Genomic DNA, 15,899 nt, shown 5'->3' with positions numbered 1-15,899 from the left:
GCGACGGACGGACTGAGCCCACGTGGCTCGTGCCCCGCGAGAGCTGCTGCTGTGTATGTTTGAGTTTCTTTAGCAAGAATATAATTATTATTTTCATCATGCGTCCGTTAACAGACGAAGAAACCAAAACAATGTTTGAGAAACTCTCTAAATAGTAAGTGACATGTCTCGGTAAGACTCAATTATTAAACATAAGCTAAACTATTCTAACTTACTCTCTTAAGATGTATAGTTTATTTATTTAAGTAATTTATTGTTATATATTGTATAGTATTAGGAAATAGTGTTGTATGGCTTTTATTAAATTATTTTATGATATTATTTTTTTTTTACAGTTATTTGTATTGTATTTGCAAATATTTACATCGATATGATTTGCATGTACATAAGACATTATTCAAAATTATGATTTAAAGCATGTTTTAGTTCCAGTTGCATTAAGTGCGCCCAATTTTTGTGTTTTTAGCATTGGGGAGAATATCAAACTTCTTATTGATCGTCCTGATGGGACTTACTGTTTCAGACTTCATAATGATAGATTATATTATATGAGGTAAGGTCGTTTGCTATTTTTGTTATTTAATATTCATAATAATTGTGTCATTAAATATGGTCTCATAAACCTCTCCTGTGGAAGTAATATATTTATTTATAGACACTTTTTGTCTCTTTTTCTTTTGGCTTCTTGTGCAACTTAAAAGAATAAAATAAAAAAAGCAAACATTTCAAAAAGATGTCATTTTGTAAAAAAAAAAAATATATATATATGTATGCATTTTTTTTTTTTTTTTGTCTACAATACATTTTTTTAATCACTTTAGCAGAAGCTTTGTGGATCATTGTTTTTTTTAAATCATGACATAAATTCATTCAAGTCTCCTTGGACACAATCAAGTCCAAACTTTTGCTTGAACAGTTGATATCTTGGCAATAGAAAAAAGTTTGTTTTAATTGCATGTACCTGTTACAAATTAAGTCATCAACAATTAAGACTACAGTATAGATGACCTTAAAGTAAACAGACGATGACGAATAACACTAAAAAGCTGCTTTCGTTCAGTCTTTAATGTAATGCTAATGTAAATATGAATTTGGAATAAATTGCAATGTAATCTTGTTTTGTCATCTTTTCAATTTTAGTGATAAAATCTTGAAGTTGGCTACAAATATCTCCCGAGACAAACTGGTATCTGTTGGCACGTGCTTCGGAAAGTTCACGAAAACACAGAAGTTTCGTCTGCACATCACCGCTCTCGATTTCCTCGCGCCATATGCTAAGGTACATGTTCATTCTGATTATGTATTTTCCAACACTATCATTGTTATTTACCTGTTTACTGGTGTGAAGCTGCTTTGGAATGATCTGTATTGTGTAAAGCGCTATAGAGAAATAAATGTGACTTGATTATATTTATTTATAGAAGCTTTTTGGCTCTTTTTCTTTTGGCTTCTTGTGCGACTCAAAAAAAAAGTGATAATATCGAAAATATTTCATTTTGTACAAAAAACATGTAGGCATGATTTATATTTGTCTTCAATACACTTTTTAGCTATTTTAGCAGAAGCCTTTAGATCAGTGTTTTTTAAAATCATGACATAAATTAATTCAAGTCTCCTTGGACACAAGTATGTCCAAAGTTTTGACTGGCTATGTGAATATAGTATATCATATTTGATAATGTAACGTGCCACTGTAGTTTAAGGTGTGGGTGAAGCCGGGATCAGAGCAGTCATTCTTGTATGGAAACCACATCATGAAGTCCGGCCTGGGGAGAATCACAGAAAACACAGCACAGTACCAAGGAGTGGTGGTCTTTTCGATGGCAGATGTACCGCTGGTGAGACATTTTTGTTAAAAATCCTCAAGGTGGAACAACAGTTGTCATGTTAAATAAATAGATCACGCAAAAAAACAAAAATCTGGAAATGCTTTCCCTTTCAGGCTATCCAAGATGTAGAAGAGTTTGTTTGTTCATCAGAACAGATTTGCAGAAATGTAGCATTCCATCATTTGCCCAGCAATGGATCCTCTGCAGTGAATGGGTGCCGTCAGAATGAGAGTCTAATCAGCTGATAAAAACATCACAATAATCCACAAGTTATCCACACCAGTCCAGCAGTTAACTTTTTGAGAAGAGGAAAGCTGTGTGTTTGTAATACAAACATTTAAATAAATAAAAATATTACAAATACGCAGCTTTACACTTCACTTGATGGGACTGGAGTGGTGTGGATTATTGTAATGTTTTTATCAACTGTTTGGTCTCTCATTCTGACGGCACCCATTCACTGCAGAGCATCCATTGCTGAGCAAGTGATGGAATGATACATTTCTGCAAATCTGTTCTGATGAACAAACACATCTCTACATCTTGTACGGCCTGAGGGCGAGTACATTTTAAGCAAATTCAGTTTTTTATGTGAACCGTTTCTTAAAGTATTCAGTGACCTTGAATGGTGCTCTCACAATCGTCATGTCTTTTCAGGGCTTTGGAGTGGCAGCGAAGACCACACAGGAGTGTCGCAAGGTCGACCCCATGTCCATCGTGGTTTTCCATCAGGCTGATATCGGCGAGTACATCAGAAGTGAAGACACTCTCACATAAGACGATATAATATCTCCAGTGCTCATGGATTGTTCATTACATGATTGGATGTTCGCAACTTTACATTCTTTTGGACAGTTTTCAGTGTTTAAACAATATTTGTTATGTGACTTTCCATTGATTATTTCTGTATCAAAAAAAAAAAACTTCAACTTTTTTTTTTTCATTAACTATTTTCATCTGATTTTAAAATGATACATGGCAGCTGGGTAATGTCAAACCAAACAGGATACAAAACTAGAAGAAAACCAGACCAATCTTACATAAACTAGAAAAAAATTATGTTAAAAAGTACACTAACTTGCTAAACAGGGTTCACGCACCTTTTGACCAATTAAAAAAAAATTCCCAGTGTGTCAACTTGTTACTGTGAAAGAAATAACACTGTACAATTTATTGCCAATGAAATAAATTATTTTCGAATTACACAGCTTGGTGTCCATTTTTAACTATAACATTTTATACAAATAGAAATGTATTCTTATGAATACATTTTTTAAAGAATTTTCTTTTTTTTAATAAATTATTATTTTTTTCAGTAAGGATGCATTCAATTCAAAACGATAAAAGAACAAACATTTCTTACATGTTACAAAATATTTATATTTCAAATAAAAGCTGCTCTTTTGAACATTGTATTAATCGAAGAATATTAAGTAGCATTTTAGTAAATGTTTCTTGAGTGCGAAATCAGCATATTAGAATGATTTCTGAAGGATCGTGTGACAGACACTGAAGTAATGATGCTGAAAATTCAGTTTTACACCACAGGAATAAATGACATTTAAAAATATATTCACATAGAAAAAAGGTCTTATGAATTGTAATATTTCACAATACAGCTCTATTATTATAATACTATATTTTGTTCAAATAAATGTAAATCTTTGGTGAGCATAAGAAAAAAAAAAGCAGGTTCACACTTTAGGTTTCAATAGCTTTTAAATCTAATGACTTTATTATGTAAAAGAACTTTACATAAGAAAGAACATAACTTCATAACACCTGAAAGTATCAGAGCAATATTGGTCTACACCATTTATAACAGACATAATTTCATCATCTCTGTGGCTGTACACCCGGTTTCCAACATTTCCAAGTTCAGACACCGCTGAAACGAGCTCGAAGCTTGAAATCTGCAGAACTCTAAACATCTAATGTGGGGGAAAGGTGGAAGATGGAGACAACGTTTCCAGATTTTGTTGATACTATCAGACTGAATCTATCAGAACCACCAAGAAATAATTCTTCTGAGGTTAATGAAGGTCATTTAAGAGCAAACATCCCTCTTTAAAGTCAGTTTACAGTCAGGTATCATCTAAAATCACTTAAACATGTTTTAAAAATAGAGTTGAGGTCAGGCAAATACTGTTGCAGTTGTAATAATAGTAGAGAATGCAAAACTCGCTAATTATTCTAATGCAAAGAAAACAGTACCATTTCTACCCAATTAACACAAGGTATAAAAAGCATGAGATACACTCTTAGTGATGTGCTGATAAGAAACAAGTCCTCTCATATCAAATCAAAACATGAGCTTCTGCATATTGTACATATTCCCTTCACAGAAAATGAATAACTCGTAGACTTTAGAAAGACTCGAAATGCTTCTTTACAGTAAAAATAAGCAACACCAAGCCATTCTAGTTCAATGTGAGCATTGTTCTGAGAAGGGAATGTGTAAAACAAAGTTGCATTGCAAAATGAGAGTCGTTACATTAACAACGAATAACAAAAATTGGCATAAACTCATTTAATCATAAATAAAATGCTGGAATTACTAATGGCAGAGTAACATAAATCTCACTAGTTCTTGTAGTTTTACTTGATCTATAATCATTTATCGAATAATCTAATGTTAGTCTTTTGTGCTAAAATGCAGGTGGCTTCATCTTTTACACTGGACTTCTTGAATGGCTGTGATACCAGAACCAAAGCATCAATACATAATCAAATATTGTAAACTTAATATCCGAGAGCATTAACACACATCTGTTCTGCTTGGTAAATGGAGTGGTTTTCTAAGCCTCTTAAAATCCTTTTAGTGCTGTGATATAATGTACTTTTTGTTGATTTTTAAAATATATTCTTAAAGTAAAAACGCGTTCATATCATACAGCAAGGCGATCTCACTAAGCCAGTCAAGAACAGATCCAGGACATATTTTCACACACACACACAAAAAAAAAGTATATATTTAGGAAAATAAGGATTTATGGCTTAAATAAGTAAAAAAAAAAATAATGGATTGATTTTTATATTTGATATCCGACAATGTTTCATAATTAATCAGCGAGAATAAACCAGGAGTGAATGAAATTCACTTTTTATATAAATCAACTTTTAAATAAAATAATTTTGGCGTCAAATATGTTCTTGACGGATTTTGTGAGATTCCCTTGAAAAGCACAGCAACACACACATCGTTCCAGCATTATATAATGAAAATATTCTCCAAAAGGAAAACTTAGTGGTCATTATGAAGCGATTCTCTAAGCTAAAGGTAAAAGTGAAGAAGACGATGAAACCCGATTTAACGATAAACACAGTATAAAACACAAAGTGATAGAATTGTGCAGCATTCGTCCACGTCAGCTCATTTTACCGCCGTGTGTTAAAATTGTACTCTACACGTTTATTAGAGTTCCTGGCTCAGCCGTGGGCCTACATACATTAATAATGTGTGCTGTAATGTGATTTGTCTTTATTTCTCTCACAAAACAGCTTAAGGTCATTGTGAGAATTATATATATATATATATAGTCACACGTCCATTCAAGCTCTTTGTGGGATTGGCATTCATTTGAAGACAGAATGAGGCTATTATTATCTCTACAATACATGAAGATGAGACTGACTTTATCATTTAGGTTATGCACTAAAGCCGCAAACACTTAACCTCTAAAACAGCCAATCTCACAAGGAAATGTCCAGTTCGTGTTTCAAAACCAAATCAAATCAAAAGAAAAAAACTATTAATTATATTTTAAATAACAAAAAAAAATACGATTTTCTTGTGCATTATTGTACGTATAATCGAGCAACTTAAATTATCAGTGTAGTGTGAAAAAAAGTCACTAAAATTAAATTGAGTACAAATGATGTATAAATACTTAACATTTTAAATAATAGATTATCTATTTTTTATTTGCATTACAATAATGCAAATAAAGCATTTCCTTTCAACGTAAATAAAATAGTATTAGGCAATATAGTGCAATATAATTTCTTATTTTCTCATTTTGATTTTGATGTGATATCGGACCTCCTGGACATTTCCTGAAAGCTTCTGTGAGATTCACCAAAGAAACTTTTTTTTAGTTTTTTCTGGCAAAAACACATTCCTTTGCAAATTGCAGTTTGGTTTATGATCTATTTCTTTAAACAACCGTTATTTGTGTCACGTGGTAGCTCTAAATGCTATTTCCTTGAGGCTGGATAACGGATATCGACGCCTTTCAAATGTTCTGCAAATTTCCGAACAACAAAAATAAATGAATGTTCATGAAGACAATATGAGCATAACAAATATGATCCGCCTTACGAGGTAATAATATGTGAGACGTAGCCTCATTGTTCCAGGGGCGGCAACAGTTATTTAACAGGTTTTCACCGTAGTACCTCCGAATCTGCTTCAGCATTAAAGGAAGGAGTCCTAGGTCCTATGTGAGGGGGGTAATAGGCATGAAGGCAGACAGCATTCTGCGCTCAGACTGAGAACTCGGCCCCGTTCTTCCGGGCACGAACCATCAGAACCTGAAGACGGAGTCCAGCAAAAGGGTTGAACCAGAGCAGAGAGGGCGGCCCGCCGAAAACACCCTTCATCCCCTCCCATCGCACCCGCCGCTCCCACGTGGGCTTCTCGTTCTTTAATCGCTCGATTTCCTGTGCGAGAGATGAAAAGTTAAGGCTAGTGCACTCAGCCTATTGTTACAGAACAAATGAAGCAAATATCTTCTTTTCACTGGTTTATTATACATAATAAAACTTTTTATATTTATATTTTTTACATTTGTCTGATTAATATTATAAAAATAAAATAGTATTTTATTATATACATGTATACATTAATATAAATAAATTAGAACTTCAATGCAGCAATTTATACTTATATCTGAGAAATAATACAGAGTAAATTGAAAATATATATTTATTTACTGCTTTATTTTATATTTTTAATTGTATGATTTAAATAATAAAAATAAAATAAATAAATATTTTTATATACATATAATATATTGATATAAATAATTTAGAACTCAAATTAAGTGAATTTGAGAAAGTGGAATACAATGCAAATCTTTTTACTGCTTTATACATAAAATATTTGTGATTTGTATTTTTGATTAATAAAATAAAAATAAAATTTTATTATATACATAATATATTAATAGAAATAATGTACAATTAAAATTCAGCCTAGATCTGAGAAATATTGAAAATGAAAATATTTTTTATTTTGCTGCTTTATTATACATAATAAAAATATTTGTACTTTTTATGATTAATACAATTAAAATAAAATATTTTAATACATACAAATAAAATGTATTAATATGAATAATTCTGCAGGTTATACGATTAATACAATTAAAATAAAATATTCTAATACATACAAATAAAATGTATTAATATGAATAATTCTGCAGGTTATAATACAATGCATGGCTGTAAAAGTTCAGGTCCATCAGAAGTAATGCTAGTAACCAGGTCAGAGGACTTCTGGAGGTGTGTGTACGTCGACTTACAGTCTCATCATTACAGATGGAGTGAATCTGAGTGCCGAACATGACAGCAGTGAAGGTGAGAAACAGCAGCGCTTCCAGACACAGGAAAATCATCAGCAAGACCGCCACAGGTGGAGAGAAATCACTACACTCTGCAGAACAGACGAGATGATGCTGTCAAAACCAATGCTGGACATCAAATTCTCAAGTGCTTTGTGTAAAGCATAAAAGAACAGCAAAAAAGGCCAATTCTAAACATGAGAACAGTAATAAATGACAAGAGGAGAGGAGGTTGGGGCACAGTAAGCACATTAATTTAGAAAGTGTCATCACAATGTGTTTTCTTAAGGCAAACGTTGCTTATCAGCAAAAGAAGCTACAATGACACACAAATTGAATGTCAATACATTGCTCTTGACTTCTTATGACATGATAGTCTCTGTGCTTCAGTAATGAAGTAATGCCAATCTCAAATGTCTATTACCCACCATTCCACTGGACTTTGACACAGGTGAAGAAGTGGAAACCGCTGAGACACAGTGCATGCAATGAAATAGAGGCTATGTACATCTGAGAAGAAGGGAAGAAAAAACACACTGGAGTTAAATATTATTCAAAAATAAATGTCAAATGCTTTTGTCATGCTTTAAAATACTGGTTCCTTATGATGAAAACCTCAAAATGTTGTAGGCCACTGATTAAGGGCAAGTGTAAATGATAGCATTACTAATTTATTATTAGTAATGATCACAATAACACTTGTTTCTGTCAAGTAATAGCTTCTACATAGAATTTTTTTTTGACTGAATTAATTGTCAAAGTAGTAACAGCCAAATAATTGACTATATACCGTATATACCGTATTTTTCGGACTATAAGTCGCATCAGTCCAAAAATACGTCATGACGAGGAAAAACATATATAAGTAGCACTGGATTTATAAGTCACGTTTATTTATAACCAAGAACCAAGAGAAAACATTACCGTCTCCAGCCGCCAGAGGGCGCTCTATGCTGCTCAGTGTAGTCTACAGGAGCACAGAGCAGCATAGAGCGCCCTCTGGCGGCTGGAGACGGTAATGTTTTCTCTTGGTTCATGTCAAATTAATTTTGATAAATAAGCAGTGTTGGGGCTAGTTACTCAAAAAAGTAATATATTACATATTACATATTACTCTCAAAAATAGTAATGCCTTACTTTACTTTATTACTCCCTGGAGAAAGTAACTAGTTATATTACTAGTTACATCTTTTTTTCTTAATTACTCTATGATTGCCTGAGATGCATCAGATGGAGGGAGAACATACAAAGGAGGAGTGTTCTTTAGGGTCTTTATCAGTGGCGGCTCCTGCCAATTCTCTCAGGGGGGACAAATGTTTGCTCTATTAATGAGGATAGGTCACCCATTCAATTGATAAATTAACGGGTAGTTAAAGATGTAAAGGGAACCGAACTACTATAGTATTAATTAAAAATAAACTGACATTAGGAATCAATCTCTTGCACTCCTTATTTTTCTATATCCGTGTTAACACTATTCAGCAGCATATGAAGACTAACACCAGGATGTGGTTTTTCCAAAAAATACTTTTTACTTTTCGATTTCAGTTTAATAAGAAATAATTGAAGTCACATAAATCACTGTTTACACAACTCACTTATATTACTGCTCGTCAGTACACCTGTTCTCTAATCAGCGGTTAATTCCATCAGGTGCGTGATTTCACATAGAGCAGCTGTTACTACACAGAGCCGTTATTAACTGAGAAGATGCGCAAATCCAGTTCATTTTCAGCGTTTATTGGCACGGTTGTTTGAATATATGGTTCACGCACCTGATGGAATAAACCGCTGATTAGAGAACCGGCTTTACTGAGATGCGCATTAACGAGCGGCCGATCGTGATCGGAGCACTCCTACAAAATAATTACTGAATCTCCACCCGTCGAAACTAGCTTTCTGTTGCTGGGAACCTTCCTCTGAAAAAGAGCTAGCCATTGTTGACGCTTCCATTTTTCCCCATCTGTCTGAGCGTGCCGCTCTGCTGCCGGCTGTCGACCAATCAGTGATGGTAAATGATACCTCGTGCCAAACCCAGACCAATCACTGTTCCATTCACGCCCTCCTTCCCTTCCCTTCTGTTCTCTGTGTTGTGTGCCTTGTGTGTGTGATAAAGGTGCTACTGGCAAATGTAACGCAAGTAACTAGCTTGGGAAAACTGTAATAATATTACCATTTTCAGACGAGTAATGCCTTACACTACTAGTTACTGAAAAAAGTAATATTATTACAGTAACGCGTTACTTTGTAACGCGTTACACCCAACACTGTAAATAAGTCGCACCTGACTATAAGTTGCAGGACCAGCCAAACTATGATAAAAAGTGTGACTTACAGTCCCGGAAATACGGTAAACTAAAAATTGCAGTCGAGAAATAGAACTGATTTATAGAAATGTGCTCAATTTCTCATGCAAACAGATGTTAAGAGTCATAAGAAGGTTAGCAATTCCAGCATAAAATGTTGTAAGACAAGCGAAAGCAGTCTCAGACACACTCACAGTGAAGAGCACAAAGAATCGCTGATTGTTCTCGCCCACACAGTTGTTGACCCAAGGACAGTGGTGATCCATCTTCTTGATGCATCTCTTACAGATACTACAACAAACAAAACAGGAGAAAAGACCATGCCATTTATGAAACAAGATGAGAAATGTCTAGAAGTCACTGATGCTTGGTCTTCATCTGAAGGGATAAATTCCCTCCTTTGTCAACTATACACTACTAGATTTTTTATTTTATTTATTTTTTTACAGAATAATACTTTTATTCATCAAAAAGGCAGTAAATTGATCAGAAGTGACAGCACGGACATTTAAAATGTTACAAAAGATTTCTATTTCAGTTAAATGCTGCTCTTTTGAACTTTCTATTAATCAAAGAATCCTGAAAAAAAGGATCACAGTTTTCAAAATGTATAATAATATCAAACAAGTCTTGAGGAAATCAGCATATTAGAATGATTTCTGAAGGATCATGTGAAACTGAAGACTGGAGTAATGATGCTGAAAATTCAGCTTTGCATCACAGGAATAAAATACATTTTATAATCACTTGAAATCGCAAAACCATTTCATAATTCTAATGTACTTTTAAGATCACACTTAGTTCTAACAACCCACGTTTACATATACATTTGTATTTATCAATATGTGTTACATATCAATGTGGTATTTAGTAAATTGACAGGGACCATTTTCCTACTACTACTGTATCGTTTTGCACATTGAATGAATAAAAACCATTCATTCAATGTGCAAAACGATACAGCAGTAGTAGGAAAATCCTGTAAAAGTGCACTGTAAGTCGCTTTGGATAAAAGCATCTGCTAAATGAATAAATTAAAAAGGGTGGAAAAAAATATTTTTTGTGCAAGAAACCTGGTCTGACATTTTAAATTGCAACAAACGTTGCATATAAAAAACACTTTCAGCAAAGGCTTTGCCAGCCATTAATCAGATGATGGTCTTACCTGCAATGGTGCGCCCTCTCTGGTTTAATGCTGCAGCATTTGGGACACTTGTAGATGACCTCTCCTGGCTTCAGCTGCAGACTCTCCATGTATTCTTTAGTGGCGTTACCTTTGGGAACAGCTCCCTGGTAAAAACAGTACACTTCACATCAATAACACCCATCACAAAGCCTTCATAAGCACATTGAACCGAAATAACGGTCCTTTCTTACCGGATCCGTCAGCATGGTTCGAAGGTGCGACGTCAGCGCCAGCACAGCCAGGAAGTTAAACGCCACGCCGTTGATGAGAGAGTACCAGAAGCTTTTGGAGGGGAGCAGCATGACAAAGTTCACCACGAATCCTGCGTACATCACAAGAAACCAGGTCATGAAGGCGCACACCATCCCGCAGCTGTCCTGGATGAACCAGATACGGCTGGCCGCCACCTCGTCCTCCCCTCCGCTGAGGAGCGGCTGGTGCTGCTCCACATCCCTCAACCGGTGTCCTGAAGACTGCATTCTCACCTGCAGAGAGAGAGAGAGAGAGAGGGTGAGCAGGACGAGCAAGACTCCCATTGTCCAGACAGACATAACACTGACTCACATACCTGTCTATACTGGTACTTTAAGCATTGGAAAGCAATACATGGCATGAAAAAACAGTGAATAAAAACTTGCGTAGAAACTATAAATCACTCGGACATTGCTCATAAATCTAAACATTACAAATGGCAAGTAACTCAAATCAAACGTGTCATTTTGAGGTAAATAACTCCCGTACCCCTATAATCTTTGTTTTATTTACAACTTTGAGTAGCAACTCCAACATCATGGGTTTGATTTCCAGGGAATGTATGTTTTTACAGTGCTATGGACAAGAATGATACCTCAAATTGTGTGGCTTGTTTTGGAGAGGTGTGTTATTACTTTTATAAATGACTAAATATACATTTTTGGGGGAAAATTTAAAAAATGGGTTCAAAAATCTCTAAACCTTCCATAAAGAAAATACTTTAGCCATATCTACATCAAAATAGCAAAGGCACTCTTTTGTATTGTGTAAGTAAACGGCCAGATTTAATATTTGGAATTAGATTAATTTTTGTATTTTCCATTTCCATTCCAAGTTAAATAAATATGCTGAGTGTTTTTCTAATTTATAATATATATACACTTTTTTTTTTAATCACTATTTTAGTACGTCAAGTTTAACTACTACTCGAATCTTCATCAAATTACAGATGAACCACTGATGTCGCATGGGCTATTTTAACGATGTTCTTACTACCTTTCTGGGCCTGGGAATGTTTCAGTTGCATTGCTGTCTATGGAGGGTCAGAAAGCTCTTGGACTTCACCAAAAATATCTTCATTTATGTTCTGAAGATGAATGACATTCTAATGGGTTAGGAACCTCATGAGAGTGAATTATTAATGACAGAATTTACATTTTTGGGTGAGCTATCCCTTTAAGTAATTTTTTTTTTCATGGTTTTAGTTAACTATAGTAACCCTGTATCGGAATGATTTCTGAAGGATCATGTGACACTGAAAGACTGGAGTAATGATGCTGAAAACTCAGATTTGCTTCACAGGAATCAATTACATCTTAAAATTTCACAGCCTTAGTGAGCAAAAGAGACTTCTTCTGAAACATTTACTAACTTACTAAACTAACTAACCCTAAACTTTTGAATAGCAAACTTTTAATAAAGCATTTGCTTCTTTCTAAATAATATAATAACACACTAAATATTTTAAATTCCCAAAATCCAACCCCCGAGAAACTACATAAATACAGTGAAAGTGGAAATCAGTTTCAGTGAGCCAGCTTCGAAATGAAGCTCTCTTATAGTGCTGTGGTAACCAGTTTCTATCACTGGAACGTCACTGAAACAAGGCTTGGGCTGAAACTTAGCATCTGATTTACATAAATACTTTTGAGATGCAAATCGCTTACAAAACAAAAGGCCAAACAGCCTAAAAGAGAGACGCGAATGGTCAGTGCCAAAAATGACAATCTACACTCATTCTGATGCAGAAAACAGACTGAAAAAGACTGAGATTCTTTACAGTAGAGGCTCACCTGCGTGCTTTTGCTTTTCTGACAAACTGAAGTTTAATATAGAGCGAGGGGTTTGTTTAAGTGATGCTTTTCTCACTGACTCACCACACAGAGTGTCCCTCACAATGACATCCTCTCGAACCCTGTCGGGTTTGAACTCAAAGGCATCTACAGTCTGGACCCTGTAGAGGACACACACAGAAACAGAGAATCATAGGATAAGCGATTATAACCCGCGGCAAGACAGGAAAGTGTGTCAGTAAGCGGGGCAATGCAGAAGGAGCCTTATTTTCAGCCTTATATCAGCTATATCAGCTATCATCTCTTTATTTTACAAAGTTAAATCCGAACCCTAAAACAACACACATACACACAATATATTTCATAGTTAAATATAATTATTTAATAGTAATTATAAAATACTATATAGTATTTTAATTATAGAAGTAAATTATAGAATTATTTTATAGAATTGTTTTAAAATAATTATGTATTATTTAATTATTATTTTAAATATAATTATTTATTATTATTATTATTATTATTGTTATTATTTTAAACGCCCTTATTGTATAGTTTATTGTATAGTTGTATTTTATATTTGATCTAGATTTTTTGGCTCTACTGTTAATGTTATCTGTATGCACCGGGGGTCTGAGAGTAACGCAATTTCAATTCTCTGTGAAATGTGAAAGAATTGACAATAAAGCAGACTTGACTTGAGAATAATGGTCTAATTATATTTTCTCATCCAATAATTTCGGATCGTTTCTTGCAAATAACTTTCTACGGATATGTTAATTTCAATATTGCCTCAAACATAACGTCAGTTTGTTTTGTTTAGTGACTTTTAACACCGGGTTATGCAATGTCTCACACTTATAATTTGAAAAACATTGCGTTTAACCCAGGGTCATGAAATATATGTAGTGCTCAGACTGAATCCTTCAGAGCTGTAAATAATACAAGGGTGAGTAAATGAAGGTTTTAAGTCCTTAATAAGGAAAGCTACTTTGAAAAGATGCTTATTTAAGATTTATAAACCTCAGTTTCATGTCCCACCTCTTCGACAGATCAGACAATGCTGTGGTTTATTTTCTAAACAGCTAAAACCACAAGTTTCTCTCAGTCAGCTGCAACTAAATAAAAAAAAGAGTCACGTTTAAAAAAGCAACGCATTCAAAAATATTGCAGTAACGTTACATACAGACAAAAACTCTCTCCTTCACGTACAAACAAACAACTGAAGTGTCACTGGCCTGTTATTAGAAAATGTGTTTAAATTTTAGATTTATAAAAAATAATAATCAGGCACACTCACATTCTGACTATTTTTTGTTATTTTGTTAACTTCCATAGCTTCATTCCAACACAGACATATTTGTTTACTTCTATAAGATTGATCTCGCGTCGCATCCTTCATCTAATTCTTCAGTTTAAGATTACATTTTCAGCCCGCCTTCATCAGAACTGCTATTAGCAGTCAAGCCTTTAATTATTCTTATGGTCTCGTTATAAACACATTTAAATCGGCTGATAAATCGCAGCCGTGCAAACATCATCTTGATTCACTTGACTCTTCATCGGAATACAGAGCTTTGTCTTTCGCTTACCGCCTCCAAAATGAGATTATATCCACCAGTTGTGATTCTCAGACGAGCGATGGGAAGATAGAAACAGATAATTTCATTTCTCGGGCTGTTTAAAGGGTTTCATGGGTTAGAAATAATGATGAGGGTCACACACACTTCCGGGGTCCAGTGCGATCATATCTGCTGCTTCTGCTGTCTGATGAGTGACAGGCCCGAGCACACGCCGCCTCACATCTGACCCCTGCCGGCGGATCCGGAGCGCTGCAGCGCGCTGGGAGCCTCCTGATTTAATAAGGACCTCCAGGCTCCAGGGAGGGTCTCAGGTGCCCTCTGCTCACTTTCTGTCTCAGCGGTAATTCTAGGATCTTTCTTTTAAAGAGAAGAGCCTCAAAGGGGAAAAATGTGCAGAATGACAAATTAATATCATGCATTGAAACGTGGATTCATGCATGTTCCTTTCTTGCCAAGTAACTGTCATTTACAACTGCATGAACGTATCAGAGATTAATAAATAGCAAAATATTATTTCAGTATGGCATTTCATGAGATACAGGCCAAATCGGACAAATTATTAAACAGTTTATATTGTTTTTTTATTATTATTTTGTCCTTTTTTTAAAGTCCAGCACTGGTTGGAAAAGAATACATACAATTACAAAGTACACAAACCAAATGATATAGATCCAAATCCATTGCACATGTAAAATGTGTAAATGTTTTCATTATAGATACTGCTAAACTTTACTGATACGTGATAAATAAATAAATAACACTTATAGTCTGAAAAATTAGACAGTTGTGCAAAAATGTTATCTTATATATTTGCCTTGTTTCTCCACTGGGTGGCGCTACAGATCTCCATCATCTCACACACCTTGCCTACAGTACCAACTGTTCTGCCTATCATCTTTTATAGAAAGAGTATAGTTATTTGTCAAAATGAAAAGTCATTGTACGGATAAAAGCACCCAGGAACACCCACTTTAAAATGTTGTGTAATTGTAAATAATGACATCCCTGACTCGTTCGATAGCTTTTTCAAAGATCATCTTAAATCGTAATGAATCATAACCTCAAGACATCATGCACATGCAGTGATTATGATGCTTTGTGATATTTCACCTTCACGTATTTTATCATGTCTTGATGCTTTTAATGCTTCACCAGGCTTATCACTAATGTCACAACTATGAATATTTCCCTTAACCATTTCCTGGTAAACCATTTCCTGTTTCACCCCTGAACTGTGTGGCCCAACAGTTATCCTCTTTCACACCAAAAACAAATAAATAAATAAATAAGTAAAAGTCAACGGCTACACACTGGCAGAAGCCTAAAGCAGATTAAAGGCTGATGCGTGTGAGCATTTCCCAGACTGCATCTCTGCTCAGGAACACT

The 15,899-nt window shown here is 34.7% G+C and overlaps 2 protein-coding genes across 3 annotated transcripts; one reads left to right on the top strand and one right to left on the bottom strand.

Moving 5' to 3' along the window:
- Nucleotides 1-12: 12 nt before the first annotated feature.
- Nucleotides 13-3,034, top strand: LOC113079340 (60S ribosome subunit biogenesis protein NIP7 homolog). Of its 2 annotated transcripts, XM_026251591.1 has the most exons (5): nucleotides 13-154; nucleotides 467-553; nucleotides 1,141-1,279; nucleotides 1,698-1,838; nucleotides 2,487-3,034. In XM_026251591.1, exons 1-5 carry the CDS (start codon nucleotides 99-101, stop codon nucleotides 2,604-2,606), a joined length of 543 nt encoding a protein of 180 aa, XP_026107376.1. In that variant the 5' UTR covers nucleotides 13-98; the 3' UTR covers nucleotides 2,607-3,034. The 2 variants fall into 2 exon arrangements, with proteins under 2 accessions (XP_026107376.1, XP_026107377.1); XM_026251592.1 differs by lacking the exon at nucleotides 467-553 and having other exon boundaries at nucleotides 23-154.
- Nucleotides 3,035-3,533: 499 nt separating this feature from the next.
- On the bottom strand, nucleotides 3,534-14,704 carry LOC113079344 (palmitoyltransferase ZDHHC7-like). Its single transcript, XM_026251596.1, has 8 exons — nucleotides 14,523-14,704; nucleotides 13,015-13,091; nucleotides 11,077-11,370; nucleotides 10,865-10,989; nucleotides 9,894-9,990; nucleotides 7,822-7,903; nucleotides 7,355-7,485; nucleotides 3,534-6,491 (listed from the first exon to the last, which is right to left on the bottom strand). Exons 3-8 carry the CDS (start codon nucleotides 11,362-11,364, stop codon nucleotides 6,315-6,317), a joined length of 900 nt encoding a protein of 299 aa, XP_026107381.1. The 5' UTR covers nucleotides 11,365-11,370; nucleotides 13,015-13,091; nucleotides 14,523-14,704; the 3' UTR covers nucleotides 3,534-6,314.
- Nucleotides 14,705-15,899: the final 1,195 nt, after the last annotated feature.

This window comes from Carassius auratus, unplaced genomic scaffold (assembly GCF_003368295.1).
Source record: "Carassius auratus strain Wakin unplaced genomic scaffold, ASM336829v1 scaf_tig00027674, whole genome shotgun sequence".
In the NCBI taxonomy this organism is placed as follows: Eukaryota; Metazoa; Chordata; class Actinopteri; order Cypriniformes; family Cyprinidae; genus Carassius; species Carassius auratus.
This window is presented reverse-complemented; position numbering and strand designations above follow the sequence as displayed.